This window comes from Anneissia japonica, unplaced genomic scaffold (assembly GCF_011630105.1).
Source record: "Anneissia japonica isolate Jap-2015-1 unplaced genomic scaffold, ASM1163010v1 scaffold4054_len1135799_cov195, whole genome shotgun sequence".
NCBI lineage: Eukaryota > Metazoa > Echinodermata > Crinoidea > Comatulida > Comatulidae > Anneissia > Anneissia japonica.
The window spans coordinates 775,482-792,139 of NW_022694605.1; the positions used below are offsets into that span (position 1 = coordinate 775,482).

Here is a 16,658-nt window from a genome sequence, read left to right on the forward strand (position 1 = left end):
CAGAGAACCACAAGAACGTGTGTAAAGGCCTGTTTATACTTCAACGATAATGATAAAAAAGCGATTGTTAATATAGAAAACAAAAGAAATAAGAGAAGTTTTTACACTAGGAAGATTCGTTAATGATTTATCGTGTATACGATAACAAAATATTTAACAAATCAAATCAGACGAAGTCATAATCATGGAAAAACGATAAAATCGTTGCTACTACTACGATTTTAATGTTTTTCCATGATTATGACGTTATCGCATAACTGATAAATCGTTATTGAATCGCTCTAATGTAGAAACTTCTTTCTTTCATTTTCTTTATGAACAATTGCTTTTTAGCTTTTTTATCGTTATCATTGAAGTATAAACAGGCCTTAATGGTATGATAAAAATAGCTTGTTACAACACAAAATCCAAGAAAAAGATTGACAATACGAACATCTTGTTAAATGACCTGAATTTGTTCTCCAAATATTTTGATGAATTATAGGCCTAACTGCCCTACTCATGAAGTGCTTTGAAAAGATTGTTCTGTTAAAGTCTATGCTAGCAGATCAAAGTATTGCTTAAACAAAGATCAGTTTGCAAATTCAAGGTGGAGTTCCCCCTCCTAAATTTTTCTAAATTGGAAATAAAGTGGAGTAAAAAAAATAAAAATTTTACTCAAATTTTAAGTCGGAGAGTTATTTCCAGCCATCTAGAGGTAACATATAATCACAAATTTTCTTACCGCAGCCCCAACCATGGATGGTGTAGACCCTCCATCTAAGAAAGATCTTCCCTGTGGCCCTCTATTTCAAATTCTTGGATTCGCCACCAAATAGGGGCGTTAGGGATGCTGTTATCACCTTGTTACATGAATTCTGTTCTCACCTTGAACTGGCTTTAACTTATGTTCAAATACTCTATAGAGACCAATACTCTGTTATTTTGTGGATGAGATTCACTCAACTATCAGTTAGGGTTTCTTCAGATAGGTATGGTCTGCTGGGTCTTACGTAATGATACACTCCAGTCATTTTCAGAAGTATATGTGTCATTGTTTTATCAATCTATATCATTCAGTCAGTCCTAACCTTTTGTTTCACGGTCTCATCAAAGAGAATTAAATAAAACCATATCAAGGGTAGTATATAAATATTAGCACCCCCCAAAAAAATCATGCTGAAGCTCAAGCAGTGAAGTCACCTTATTTTGCAAGCTAGTGCCCCTCACATAATCATCGAGCCCCCACTTCCCCTTCGTGCCCAGTGGTGGCACCAGCAGAGAGAGGGGGGGGGGAGTGCAGAGAATCCCTGTTGGACTGGCCTGGACTTCTTCTCCAAAGACGTCATCAGATCACAAAATTTTAAAAAAATTATTTGATTATTTGCCTATCCAAATTACAATCCCTAATATTGTGGTCTAAAAGCCCAATTTGGCCCATACAGTAAGCCATAAAAACTGTGTCTGAACCTTACCAAGGATTTTTTTATTTCAGGACCCAGACCGAGGCTCTACTCGGCCCCTAGGTAAGGTAAGCAGTGCATAACGTGCTGCCCTTGACAGTCCGCCACTTGTGCTAGATGTTGTTGAAGGGAATTGAAGGCTGTTATTTGATATTTATGAACCTTTCAATTCTAGAACCATGGTATAATTTCTGTAACTTCATGATGGTGTCAATCAAAAGACAAATACAAGATAAACACATTTTCACCAATTAAATTTATTATAAATAATGTCAAATTACACACAATAATGCCTTACAGATGATCTCTCAACATGATCTGAATAACACAGCAGTTTGGACCAATTTTTAAAATCAGGTACATAAATAAAACACCCTAAAAATTTAGTTTACAGCAAATTAGTCTTTCATTAAAGAGCAGACCAAACACCTACCTCTCTAGGAAAAACATGTTAGTATATTCTACTAAAATTAAATAACGGATGTTTGCAAGCAAGTGTTAATAATAATCCATTAACACATTTGCAAGTCCAATAAAGACCAGGTTTGAGTTTTGCCTGTGTAACAAAAATCACTGCAGTTCTAATACATTATCCAGGGGCAAAAACCTTTTTTTATAAGGGACTTTTTTTTCTACATAATGTTTTTTGACCAATCATAGCAGCCTTAAAGTTATGACCTAGCTGCTGCAGCATCAGCGTTGTATTGTTTTTATCACCGCATACACAATTGCATGTATGTGCCTTATAATTTGACTGACAGGCAATGGCTACCAGAACCAGAATGGTATTGAAAATTCAAACAAATACTAATAATTCACATGTCCTTAAATATCTACAATTTAAACATGCTAAAACAAACCTTCATTCTAAATATAAACTAATACAGTACATAATAAAAATGACAAATGTAAGTGCTATGCAATAGTACAGTATTGATTGATTATTGTATTCAGAGTTTATGCACAAATAATTTTTAAATATTCTTTGCAAAAAATCATGAAAATTAGTTTGAATTCATTTTTTTTATTTAAAAAATCAAGAAACATGAACTGCTCCATTGTCAGTAAGTAATCAATAAAAAATCAGTAGAAATAAATCCAATAGCAGAACTATTGTATTTAAATGTTTAAATTTATTGGCAGATGTACAATTGAATAAAAATATAAATACCGTAACTTTGAATATCAAAGACAATGTGGTAATGTTATTGTCACATGATATTCAGACATGTCAATCAAGATTAACAATTGATAATAGCTGTAATTCATAGATGGAATCCTCTGTATGCAAAATAATATAGGATTGTAGGAAAGTAAATACATTCGCAGTGGTAATCTAGCAGTGTGATCCTAATAATTAAGTACAACATATGTGGTCTACCATAATGCAGATGTAGGACATTGATTAGAAAAACAGGAATGTAGGCCTAAAATGGTAAGGCTGGAATGAAGACCTACTGGCTAGATAAGAATTTTTTTTATTTGTTGGGCAATAGAATATACAGTATATTGGGGGTATTTTAAAATTTCAATGTGTGGATTTGTTTTTCCAGGATGGGCAATGATCACTGTCATTATATCAACCCCAATAACCTATTAGTATCACATCACATTACCAGAATCTCAAAATTTACACTAGTATTCAAAATACATCAGAATATACAATTTTTTAATGCATGCTAAATGAGAAATGTATTATTAGTTTTTAAGCATTGCTTTACAGTAAAAATGTGCCCCTCGAAAATAAAATTACAATAACAATAATGCTGAAATACATGTGAATTAACAGCATTTTATAGAACATCATTCCGCAAACTTATAAATTCAAACATGAGTTGCGACCCACTGACCCCTTACACACAGATGCCTAAGTCAGAAAAAGCTAGGCCTATATTGTGCGTATATTATGCAACATGTGTTTCATTTCAGTTTTTTTTTACCTGCCCTTCGTTATTTTTTGTTTACGTCAATATGTATCATTAAGTTGTAAATAATTTATTAATAGAATCTTACATTATACAGTTAAGTTTAACACGGAATATCAATACAAAATAACACATTTCTCCATGTATATTAATGCCGATACCTTGATCGTGACAGATTAGAGCTTGCTGATTTTAATACTTTTAATAATTAATACGGTAATGTCTAGTTCGTAACCCACTAAAACAGTTTGGTGACCAACTGGTGGGTCGCGTCCCACAGTTTGCGGAACATTGTCGTAGACTACAGTACTCCTACATTTGACAATTTATTTACCTTCATGTCATTGTATTCGAATAGCACATCTACCCCCCACTGTATATCGTTGATGATTGGTATTTATTCTTATAAGGAAAAATATCATATGAAGCAGTAATATTTAATTTAAATTCAACTAAAAACAAATTGATATCATTCACCAATAGAGTTTATATTATTTGGAGGATAAAAAGAACAAAGAGAAAATATATAACAAATGCCAATACTTTTAACTGTTATTTAACACATTCCATAATTTCAAGGATAAATTCATAGGCTATGTTCAGACACAATGACTTACGCTAGCGCAACATTAATCGAGTGGTGTGAACTTGTGCGTGGCGTACCAAACGACAGTATTATCAAGCAATCACTGGTGAATGGTAGTCCAGCAACAGACCCCAGATTAGCATACACCACCGAGTTACAACAGTCATGCATCAATGATTTTAAAATCGCCCAGGATTTGACCAATTACAACAAGCCAAAATGTGAACAGGAAATAAAACACACCATTACGAATATGAATATTTTGCTTGAATACTTACGCTTGCATTCGTTAATCGCCCGGTCTGGACATCTCGCTAGTTACGCCACGGATAACGTACGACTGGCGTATCTGTCAGGTCTGAACATAGCCTTAGTAAAGTATAATTGGCTGGCTATTATTATTATTCAATGTTCTCATTAGCTGATCATAATGAAACAGATTGTTTACTCAAGTCAATAATTTTGAAAACTTCATGGACAAATAATTTCCTGCATTTTTAGCCTGGGTTATATATTTAACAACTATCAAAAGCCAACACCAATCAACAACCTGAATTGTCATTAGTAAACTGTTAGTTACCATGGCACATTCTGCTGATCTTTGAACCAATCAGAATCTCTGTTGTTTGGTAACACGGCCGAGGTTTCCTGTAGATACTGACCGACATCGGTAGTAGCGACTTGTGCACGCGTATTTGATAAATTGTATGGAGATGTTTGTGGTGCGGAACTCTGTTGAAAAATGACGGAGCCCATTTGGATGCCAACGGAGGAAGGAATCTGAACTGTTTGTTGAAGATGAGTTGCTCCACCTGGTAGAACGCCAGTGTGACTGATAGGATCTGAGTTTACTGTTGACAAAAAAGCACAATAGCAAAGTAGGCTAGCTGACCCTAACCAACGCTGCGCTGCCTTAATATCCTACAAGCACCACAACACTTTCAGTTTTACTGTCCTGCGTGATGCAAAGGTAGAATAAAAGTAGGAATTTTTTAGTCTTCTTTCAATTATATTTGGCTAAGACTACATTTCAGATTAGTGTAACTGTTAACACCCAAAAAAGATTGTACAGTATCAAAATCTACTTTATACCTAAAAAATGTTTGTTCAAAAGTGTTGTTTCTTTAAAGTTAATTGAATTATGTACATCATTGATTTTATAGCACAGTAATATAAATGCTGTAAAAGATACTGCTTTAGAAAATATATGGTAAACAAAAATTGCCAATTGAACCGTTTGGCCATTATCATTTTATTTTTTATTACTTTAATCCTGATATTATTCCACTGTTTAAGTAGCGGAAATTATAACGAACCAGGACTGTTCAAACTGCAGTACTATTTCAGAGTGTCAATCAAACCTAACAACTATTAACTGACCAATTAAAAAAGAGCCATAATATGCCTAAAACATTTGATTGAAAAGCTATGCTTCATACAATTAAAAAAAACATATGTTCCTATATTAAAGAACTGTAATTATAATTTTTTATATGTTTATGTTGTGTTAACTGTGCTAGGCAGCAAACTAAACCAAATTTAAATGTTTCACTAATACTAATACAAAAGCCTGCTGACTCCACTTACACTACGAAACATCAAAATCCAAAACTAACTACTTACCTATAGGTATAAGGTTAGATTGCATAACATTCAAAACATTTCCATAACCATTGACCACTGATGGTGACACTTGCAACTGATTCCAGTATGAGTCACTCGGTGACACTGTCTGCGAGGAGGGGGGAGCAGCAGGTTGTTGACCAGTGTAATGAAAGAATGGGTTCTTCAGATCTAAGCGATTTGTTGATTTGATATTAGAGTCTTCAGCCTGTAACTCCATGTCAATATCATAACTTTGTCTGGAAATTAAGAGAGATTCCTCCATTAGCTGCACATAGGGTTTAGCATAGTATTTGTAGTGAGATCAAAATGTACAGGATGTTTTTCATTATACAGACACAATCTTACCTTTTATTGGCTACCATAGTGACTTTCCCTCTCAGTTTCTTACCAGCTTTGATAAATATTGGAGCCTTCAGTAGGCAACGAACTTGATACCAGTGGGTTAATGGTTCTGTCGGTGAAGTTGATAACCAAGTAGTATTCCTGAATGAAGTTAGCACAGAAGTTTTGTATAAAAAATCAAGAACAAAAATTACTTTGTTGTTTTTCAAAAAAGGTTTCCATGAAATAATAAAACTATTAAAGGTATTATTTATTATTTTTTTATTAATCAATTTCATGGATTTTTGTATCACATTTCTCCCAAAAATACTCATATTTAATTTGCCTAAGTTACAGCGAAATATCTTCGCAAATGAAGACTAATAGCAAATGAAGCAGTTTCTCCTGCACATGCTGGCAGAATGTTGCTGAAGACTATAAATGCCTTCAAAAAGGACTGACCTTTACAAAAGAGCTGACAGATTACCGAACAGAACACAAAAATAATAATTTCAAATGTAACTGGTAATTTCAAATGATCAATTACAAAATACATGTATACTTACGTTGTGCCAATGAAGGCAATATCAAACCAAAATGCCAAGCCATGTATTGAGCCTGTCTGATGAGCTGTGAACTCTAAGGGGATTTCTATGCGATGAAGATCAGTTTCATGTGTCTTTAGAAAGTCCACTTCATGCTTGATTGATTTTGCTAAGCATATTCTTATATCAAATGTGTCCTACAGCGGAAAGTTAAATCTATATTAGTAATAGGCAAAAAAATGTGGGAAATGTTGAACATTATAAAGTTTCAATCATTGGTCTGATTATTGCTAGAATGTAGACTTACCACAATTGGTTGACGCAAGTATTCCTGAAGAGCTGATTCACGGATACTTGTAAGATCCACTCCATGGAATGACTGTTGATACCTGTAATAAGTTTAGACAAACATTAGATCATGTCATGTCATACAATTACATATCAAGATATTAATCCACGTTTCTAACTTTCTTAGGTTTTGCCTCTCATATTTCATCAAAATATAAATACATATTAATCCAGATCAATGGTTAAATTACTTAACATCTCCAAACCACTTGAAGTTATTTCATGTTTCTAGTTTGGAACTAGACACTCATGTCACATTTTTCATAAAATCTGTAACAGTTGTATTTCTGATTTTGTTTCATCACTTATTAAAACAACCTTGGAACACAGTTCAGCAGTATAAGCACATGACACCTTTAATAGCCAATTCATAACCAAAATCATCTTTAAATGTGGGACTGTGATGTGAGGCTGTTGGTAACTATGCATGTTTGAATTGGGTACAGTAAAATATTATATGCCTAAAACCTTGTGATTTAGATGGTTTGAGCATGTAGGCCTTGGCCTTATTTGTTAATACTTTTTGCAATTAGTATTGCCAACTGTCTAATAGTGTCATCTGACATCCAGTTTCATACTTAACAAAAATTTGTGACTGTGAAGCTGAAAAACAAGTTCATGTGAAAAGCATGGGGTTTACAGTAAAAAATTCTGTCATTGTATGTGACTTACCAGAAATTAGCTTTGTTAAACTGCTCCATATATAAGCTATCATCAGTGAATGGGGCAATGTGCAAGTCTCCTTTTGTTGGGAACATTTTACCTAGAAATTAAAAAAAAATTGTACTTAAAACCAAAATTGAAATTGCAAGGATATACGAATTCATCTCCAAATATTAATAAATAATAATATGTTATATTTATATAATATAATTATATACTTAATGCCAACAAGGCCTCTAAGCGCTTCACATTACTACTCCCGGTCATTGAATTAGACGCCTATGGAACACAAACTGTTCCATAAAGTTGCAGCAGCTACATCAGCGCATTTTAGCATTTAACCCTACCAGGTACCCATTTATACTCCTGGGTGAAGAGAAGCAAGGTAGATAAAGTGTCTTGCACAAGGACAAAAACAAAAATAATAATAAGATAATACAAAATATGATTTAATTGCATACACTATTTCTGACAAGGCACTGTCATTTTTTTAGGGAATTTACTCTATTATAAACTAATGAATGTGATCCTGTACATGTATTGCTCTTTAAACAACATACAGTAGTATATCATCATGACTGTAAAGCAGGTTACCTCCAGGTTTAAGCCACTTTTTGGCATGTAGGTAGCTCTCCAACATCCTCTCATTAAACAACATGTATCCCATTGGTTCAGAGATGATAATGTCCACTTGCTCTGGAAGTTCAACTTCCTCAACTTTTCCAGGAATCACAATTATCTTGTCCTGCAGTTTATTGTTGTCTACTAAAACCTTTAAAATTTACACAGGTGAATAAGAAAAATAGTATGCACAGAACATTTTAATATTGTATCTAATCATAATTAATACTAATTAATTCCACCCAAAGCACTTGCAAATTTTTTTCGCTGGTATTTGGGGACATACTGAGTATTCGGTACGATAACACATCAGGTAGGGCAAAACATCACTCCCATGATTAATACATTATCAACACAATAGGTCAATGAAATATCAATATCTAAATTACAAGACTCATTTATCCTTTTAATTTTGGTTTGAAGAGAATTATAATTTTTATGAGAGGATTGTTTTCCTATTTATTTCCATCACAATCTGATTACCTTTCATTTTGACTATAGGACAAAAGTATTTGAACAATGAAAAAAAAATACCTTTGTGTATTCTGCTATGCTACTTGCCTCTATAGCATATACTTTAGCTGCACCAGATTGAATGGCAAAGAAAGATAAAATACCTGATCCAGCACCTACATCTAACACAACCTATTGAAAATGGTAAAACATTCATCACAACAACAGTACTCTTTGCATATAGTATGTAGATTTTATATACACGATATACTATCTGTGATGAAATAAAAACTTGAAAAAAATATAATAATTGCTTTATTATGTTAATGGATTTTAATTCAAAATTAAAGCTACTACCTACCCATATTAAGGGGATACTTATACATGAAACGAGGGTAAATATATTTTAACACTAAGGCCAACCCTAATATTAAGGAGACACCCCAATTAAAAGGGCAGGATCATTTTCTGCCAAATGGTCAATAATTTCTTAGATTTTTTTTTTGTCAATTCTTAATATATATATAACTATGCCATATGTGAATTTCATTCATGTATCTTACATATTTTTGGTACAACAAAAATGAAGATAACCAGTGTACTGATTTCCCTTGCATCTGTCCTATACTCGGCGAGTCTTTTGCCTACCACTGGAGTGCGCAGCCAGTGTTTCAGCCAGGCCAATGCAAACAATGAAAGGGGTCTATAAGAAATTTTCACTGTACCTTTTGCCAAGCAAAAAATTAGTAAGATATTTTCTTTAATTGTTAATTTGGCGGTTTTTCCATAAGTATGTTTTCAGTTTCCTTGACTGGAGGACATTAATGTAAAGATGAACCTAATTGCAGCTAATGATTTTAAATGTTTATACATGTACTTTATATGCTGGTAAAACATTACAAAAATGGTACTATTTTGTAGTATGTGATATTTATGTTACAGATATCACCGGAAATTGTAATTTGAAAATTTGGAATTAACCATTTAAAATACTACGCAATATGGCTATTATAATATGAAAGAATCTATTGCAACATTGGATATCAAAGGGAATTCTTCATTTTAATTTTACCTTATCCCTGAAATCATCATGATTTTGTAACATTGCCTTCTGATAAGTGGAGGTTCTGATATAATCTTGCATCATGTTCTGTTGCTGTGATAAATATCCATAAAACTAAAGTAGAAATAAACAAAGGTGTTTTAGAATGTACATACATTTTTAAAGTCTTTGCTTCTATGTTTAATATTAACTATTATCTATGGAAGTGTATAGCGAAATTGTGTAAGGTGCTGGGCTTTCAATTGGAAGGTGAGTGGTTGTAGACCAATGCTCGTCACATTGCTTGTGTCATTGGGCAAGACATTTTATCTTTATTTGCCTCTCTTTACCCAGAAGTATAAATGTACCTGGTAGGAAGTGAATTGATTCGGAATGAAATTAATGCTGATTACATGCATAACTAGGAATACTTCTCAGGGAGCAGAGCAGGTTGCACTTGGTGTATGATTGATTCTGAATCCAATGGCCAGGGAAAAAGAACCTTCTGTAGTTTTCTGGATGTGCACTACAGTATATAAATCCTATTAAATAATTATAATACCACCTACTGCTGTTGACATGTTATAACGATACATCCAAAAAACTGATAGAATGATTTATTTACAAAATATTTAAATGCAATGATAAGTGATTAGACATGCGTGTGACTGGAAATAATTTGGAGACCTGCCAATGCTATTCTTCCATATCTCCTTGGATAGTATTGTATTTTTTAGTCTAGTTGGGCTGGATGAATATTTTTCACAAATAACTTTGATTTGTGTTGTTATGTTCAATGGGCTTTAAAATATGTAAAATGATATGTAGAATATGTGGAAAAACAACATAGGATACATTGTTATCCAAAACTGTTGATTAAATTTATGTTTTATTGAAGACCTGTTGTAAAAGCACTCCTTTGCCTTAGAGGTTACCTGAAAATACTGCACAGCAGAAGCCTCATCTGTCCGTTCATCAAATAAACTTGACGCTACCTGTGAACTGTTGAACTTTGCACCTTGTACTATGTTGTGAAACCTTGATGTTTCTACGAAGATACAAATATTCAGTGATCAACTGTAAAAATTAATGATTTAAGCCCACTATTTTTTAAATATAAGCTTTTGAAAAATCATGTACAGTTTAACTTGCCTAAGTCGACTGTGCGTAAGTTGAATAATTTCTAAGTCGTCTTAATTTACATGCCAAATTGTTGCGTTTTCCATTAATTAACATTCTGGAAGTCGAATTTTATCTAAGTCAAACAATATTTCAATGGCATTTTGGATTCGACTTAGGCAAGTTCAACTGTATTTGCAGAAAAAAACATTTATTTACAGTTTATGTTTTCTTTAAATAAACAATTATTTAAATCCTATCAATTACCAAAAAAAACCCCCCAAACTGTGTATGACAGAATATACAAAAAACATAAGTATGCTTACTGTAGTCCTATTACAAATCTAATAACAAGCACACAAACCAAAAAGACAATGATCTTCATACAAGACCTGTACTTTTGATATTTGAAACAGCACCCATTTGTTTAATCAGAAAGATCCCACCACTTAAATGTAAGTGTAATTTTTGTACACTCTTCTTCATTCTTCATTGTCTAATTTCAAAACATGCTAAAGGAGCAAATGTTCTAACTACTCTGTGGTGGTTGAAACTTGTAAACTTGTTTTATTTTACGGTACTTAAATTCTACATTTAAAATATTAGTTATTTTTATATTGTATATCTTACCAAATTCTGTTGGGAAGCATATAAGCACTCCACTATTGTGGGTATTCACAACGTATGTCAACTTCGTAGCCTGGCAACATTCTGTCTCATTATTGAGTATAAATCTAAGCAGTGGCTGAAATTCTGTAAAGATAAAAATGTAAAATAAAAATCATATAAACCAAAAATAAAAATAATGACAATAAGATTAGGAAACACTTTTAAGTTAACCGATTTTATATAATTTGAGAATTTATATAATTTGAGAATTGATTTAGCACAATCAGGTACATAATATTCAATTTTTAAAATTACGAATCTCATGCGCATTCATCACCTAGACGCTCTAAACTAAATTTGTGATGACGTGCCTGGTGCATCGCTACATTAAGTTTTTCTACAGGCAATGCCATAGATCGGATTGTTCTAGACAAGTTCTTTGCATTATTACTATCCTTGTATTCGTATACAAAATTATATTGAATGGCCCAAAAAGAAGAAATAGTACCGATAATGGAGACATACTAGATGAAGAAGACATTGAACATCGGAGTTATTTTCAAGGATTGATAAAGATTTTTAAATGTAATTTCAACATTTTGCTAGTTAAAAAAGATCGTTTGTGGTGGTTTCACCCGCTATATTTATATTTAGCTTTGGCGGGACTGCAATGATTGCTTGGGCGAAAAAAACGAACACAGTACCATGCTTAAAATATCAGCACCACGCTAAAAAAAAAAACTGTACAGTAGATTTTATACAAAATTTTACCACAATGACTACTGAAGTGTGGCACTGCAGGCAGTTCCACAATGTTTCCATGACTCTCTATATACTGTAGAGTACTTCAATCGCAACCGCTTCGTGTCACACTATAAATAACGCTTTTAGTATCCACCCTTTAGAATTTTGCACATCAACCTTTAAATTTTGAGGACAACACATTCTGGAATTCCACCACTCTAAAAAAATCCTGGTGAGAGGGCTGGTTCATGATGACTTCATTGCCACAAATTGTGTTACTTGCATATTACTTGGCAAAAGTGACATTTCAAGCTTTTAATGATAAATTTGAAGCCTTATTAACCTGAATTGTTAGACTTGTGATAACCATTTATCATTCAAAATGAATGGAGACAACGGTGACTGGCACTAAACCCTGAAATTAGGCCTAGAACATGTGAGATTCAGCAGTACCAGTAGTAGTTTAAAAAACAAGCTGACCAAATGTCACCGTGTGGGCAACATATTTATTCCATATTTTTTGGCCTTTTCCCCATTATTTTTCTTTAACGGGGAGATTAGTTATCTCTAGTCTTATAAGCTAATCTTTAGTAAACACTACTGTAGAGAATTAAGATAAACATAGAGTTGTACAGTAGCTATACACTATTTCTACAGATGACATGGTACAAGTGAAGATTGTTCGTTTTGCACTACTTTGTAAAGTCAATTTGAGTAAGGATAGGCCCTTAACTCAGCTAACAATTCGTAAAGAGTTTTACATAACTCTTTTAATCTGGCAATTTAATCAAAATTGCCAGATTTAAACAACAACTTTATAGTAACAATCTTCTACATGTTTTCCAAGAATTCAAACAGTCTAATAATAGAAATAAATTACATTTTATCCTCGGAAATGAAAATAACCACTTTTATGATAAGAATATCAATTTCTTAATTGACAAATTTTGCAAATCTTTAGCCAAAAGTCTGTGGAAAAGGAGATGTGACTTATTTAAATGTACATTTGTAATGTGGAGTACAAGATAATCTCAAGTGTAATGAAATAAAATATAAATAATGAAATCATATTTTCAGTTTCACTGATATACCGTATGTTTCAGTGCAAGTTAAAGATTATTTATTATTATGTAATATCTGGGGATGTAATGTCAAGCAAACAAATTTATTGAAGTATTTAATCAGCAGCAAAGATTAAATGACTTCTTGTACTTTACATGTAAAAGATTTTCACAAAATTAAATGACAGTCAGTGACTGTATTGTCCCATTATTTTTTTTTTTACAATTTAAAAAAAAAACACACATGGCTGAATTGCGTATGAATTAACAAAATATAAAAATATGTTAAAAAAATACAGATATTGACACGAAAAAATTTGGTCAAAAGTAATTTCTTTAATAATTGTAGCACAATCTAGTCTAGATGCTAGGGATTTTACAGAAGCCTGAAAGTGGCCCAGCAGCAAGCTACAGCAAGCTACAGGATCTAGCTTCGGCTGAGGCTAGATCCAATGAAACTATCAGACTAATTCCTATTTTAGTCTAGTGGTAAATTCTTAGTATAAATAAATGCAATTTTATTCTTAATTTTTTTCATAGCAGCTACCGATCGTGTACCAAACACACATATTATTGCAAATTTTTGGATCACTTAAAACATCGGAATTCTCATATAACTTCCAAAAAATACATTACGTTGAATCGTAATCTATAGTTAATATCAGTATTTTATTAATAAATAAATTTAAATGTCACATTTTACGACAATTGATGAAAGAAACCTTGCACAGTTTTCATACAGCATGCACAGTTTAAAACGAGTTTGACACAACATCTGTGATTGAAATGAGCAAAAAGCACAAACTGTGCATGATATCAATTGTAAAAAAACTTAAAGTACAGGCCTGGGCCTACATTTTTATTGGGTTTTTAGACAGATTTAATCAATTATTAAGGCCTGCTTCCCCAAAAGTCCAATGTAGTATTGAAATTTTATGACTAACCTGTTTCCTGACAGTAGACCTACTGTAGGGCCTACTGTAGGCCTAGAGGATGTACAGTATAAGACAACTCCTGACAGTTGCATTATGATGTGCACACACACTGCAGTCAACACGTCTTATCGCTCTCTACAGACATTTATTCCTAATGTTGAAACTATCAATTCACCATTGACCATCATCAGTATGATGGCTGCTGGCACAAACAGGCCTAAGCCAGCACTAATGAAGTTTCGCACATAACTTTTAATTTTTTAAATTATTTTACCTAAATATTTTTCTCACAGTCAAAACATATAATTATACTGTAAACAGGTAACATATGATTCAACCACTCACCAAGTACCCTTTATAACAAAAAAAAACACCTTTATAAAAACAATAGCACAAGACTGCCATTTTGCAATCAGTAATAAATTACCAGAATGTCGGAGCATTTTTTCACAATTCTTAAATTCTGCTAAATTTTCTTTGGTGCATCATTGGTTTTGCGCCTTTTTTTGGCATTTTTCCATTTTGGGACAGCATAAAAATAGATAATAATTTGTAAACTCTTGGACAATGCATGATATTTTTTATAAAGTAAGAGTTTCTTAAAATATATACTGTACAAAAAAGAACCAATCACAGTAACTTATTTATTAAACCCACATCAGTGAAAAAAACCACAACAGTTCTATCTTAAAATTATGTTCAGTTCCATCCTAAACTTAACATGGCTCAACCACTACCACTTGCCAGATCAAAACGAGTTTGAATGAATAGTAACACAGTTAGGGCTGAGATTCAGACAAGATAGAAATTCTTTGATAGACTGGTATCGACTGTAGGGTCTATGGTTTAAAAATTTAAGAACTGAAAAAAAAACTTGAGACATTTTGGCAATTTATTACCGATTGCAAAATGGCAGCAGCTTGTCATGCTAGCGAGCACAGAAACGCTGTATTTATAGTTTTTTTTTTTTTTTTTGTTGAAAAAGGTACTCTGTGAGTGGTTGAATCAGGAAAAAATGTTTTATAATAATAGTGTTGTGACTGCAAGAAAAACATTTAGGTAAAAAAATTAAGAATTAAAAGTTGAGTGCGAAACCGCATTAGCGCTGCCTAGGCCAGCGCTAATATGGTTTCACATCCAGCCAAAAAATTGACTACAAAGTTATCTAACACTTACAATTATTCAACAGTATATTCTTTGTTGATTTGACTTTCGTTTCATATAATCCACTTATCCGATAATTCTGGTTGCTGATTTAAGTTAATCAACGGTTAATTAATTAGGACCGTTAACATCTTCACAGTGTACCATCTTACCGTACACACCCAGGTTGTAGTACATGCCAACAGCTTTGGGGTGTTGCCAGAATCAGTGTTCGTACTTCAGTCTAAAATATATAGTATATTATTGTGGGGTAGCCATAGATGTGCACTAAATTTAGGTGTGCCTCTAGTGGAAATAGTATGAAAGTCACTCAAAAAATTGACAAGAAAGCCATTCTATTCTACATTTTGCGTTTATTTAGGCATCAACAAAAATAATTACTTTTGGTGTTTGGCTTCAAGCTATTGTTGCTTATTTATATGCCTCTCTCTGTACTCCCTGCCATGATCTCATGTAAGGGCTAAACTTCAGTCGGTGGGATAATCAGTGTTTCTTCATTTAGTTCCGATTTCAATTTATTAGGGATGACGCCTTTTACTACCATTTCTGGTAAGTCATTCCAATCACTTTATTGCTCTTACTGAGACGATAAACTGCCTTAATTTGGATGGGTGGATGCGCAACCGTATCAACGCCACCAAGGCTAGCCAAGGTCTCCCAGGCCTAGGTAGAGCGGTACTACTATTAGGCCTAGCTAGTGGTTAGTAGTAGCAGGCCTAGGCCACTGATCTCTACTATAATAGCTGGATTGCTCATTGGCTGGTTTTAATGAGGCCACCGACGCCATGTTGGGAGGCCTAAGAGAGGTATTATTTTATTTTAGACAAGATTCTTTTGGCATTTGTTTAAATTATTGTTAAAAATAACTATTCTTGTAAAACTTTTTAATAATAAATTTGAATTTAAAGTAATTATTATTATTATCATCTATCTATTGATGTGACTTTTTCCTTTGTTAGGGATCTATGTCACTATAACAACGCAACTTCGCTCGCGCTTTTGAAAACTGCATAAACAGTCGGATTATGACCGGTTGAGCCGCCGACAAGTTGAGCCGCCGGTCATTTCTATGGAACGCCAAGCGCGTCTCTCAGTGAATGTAGTGCGTTAATTGCGTCGTATTTCAATTAACTTATTCGTTCTTGGTACTGTTGTTTGGGATATATTTCAGTTTATTTACTCAATTATTTCAATTTATTTAATACTCAGTTTTTGCACTGATTTATTAAATATTTTTGGGACTTATTTGAATTTATTTACTTGTTCTTTCATTCGTTTTAATTTAAATTTTGTGAGTATTTGTTCAGTCAGCTTGCCAGATAGTAAAAAAAAAAAAACTCCATACATTCTTATCATTTATTATATATAAGTTCAACAAATAGTACAAAAAATAAAAATATATAAATTACAAAACCATAGTAAATACTGTATAATAACATAGGCCTAACACATTT

The 16,658-nt window shown here is 32.9% G+C and overlaps 1 protein-coding gene across 2 annotated transcripts in view; it reads right to left on the minus strand.

Moving 5' to 3' along the window:
• Nucleotides 1-1,679: 1,679 nt before the first annotated feature.
• The window catches only part of LOC117101109 (histone-arginine methyltransferase CARM1-like), an 18,079-nt gene continuing 3,100 nt past the window's right edge, over nt 1,680-16,658 (minus strand). Inside the window, exons 2-12 of one of the 2 annotated variants that reach the window (XM_033240995.1) lie at nt 11,322-11,444; nt 10,508-10,620; nt 9,603-9,707; nt 8,612-8,722; nt 8,051-8,228; nt 7,466-7,556; nt 6,753-6,834; nt 6,467-6,642; nt 5,925-6,062; nt 5,577-5,815; nt 1,680-4,804 (exon numbers count right to left, since the gene is read on the minus strand). In XM_033240995.1, the coding sequence (XP_033096886.1) occupies nt 4,530-4,804; nt 5,577-5,815; nt 5,925-6,062; nt 6,467-6,642; nt 6,753-6,834; nt 7,466-7,556; nt 8,051-8,228; nt 8,612-8,722; nt 9,603-9,707; nt 10,508-10,620; nt 11,322-11,444 (1,631 nt within the window). In that variant the 3' untranslated portion in view covers nt 1,680-4,529. Of the gene's footprint in view, nt 4,909-5,576; nt 5,816-5,924; nt 6,063-6,466; nt 6,643-6,752; nt 6,835-7,465; nt 7,557-8,050; nt 8,229-8,611; nt 8,723-9,602; nt 9,708-10,507; nt 10,621-11,321; nt 11,445-16,658 lie in introns of both variants that reach the window. The other variant, XM_033240996.1, reaches the window with a different exon arrangement.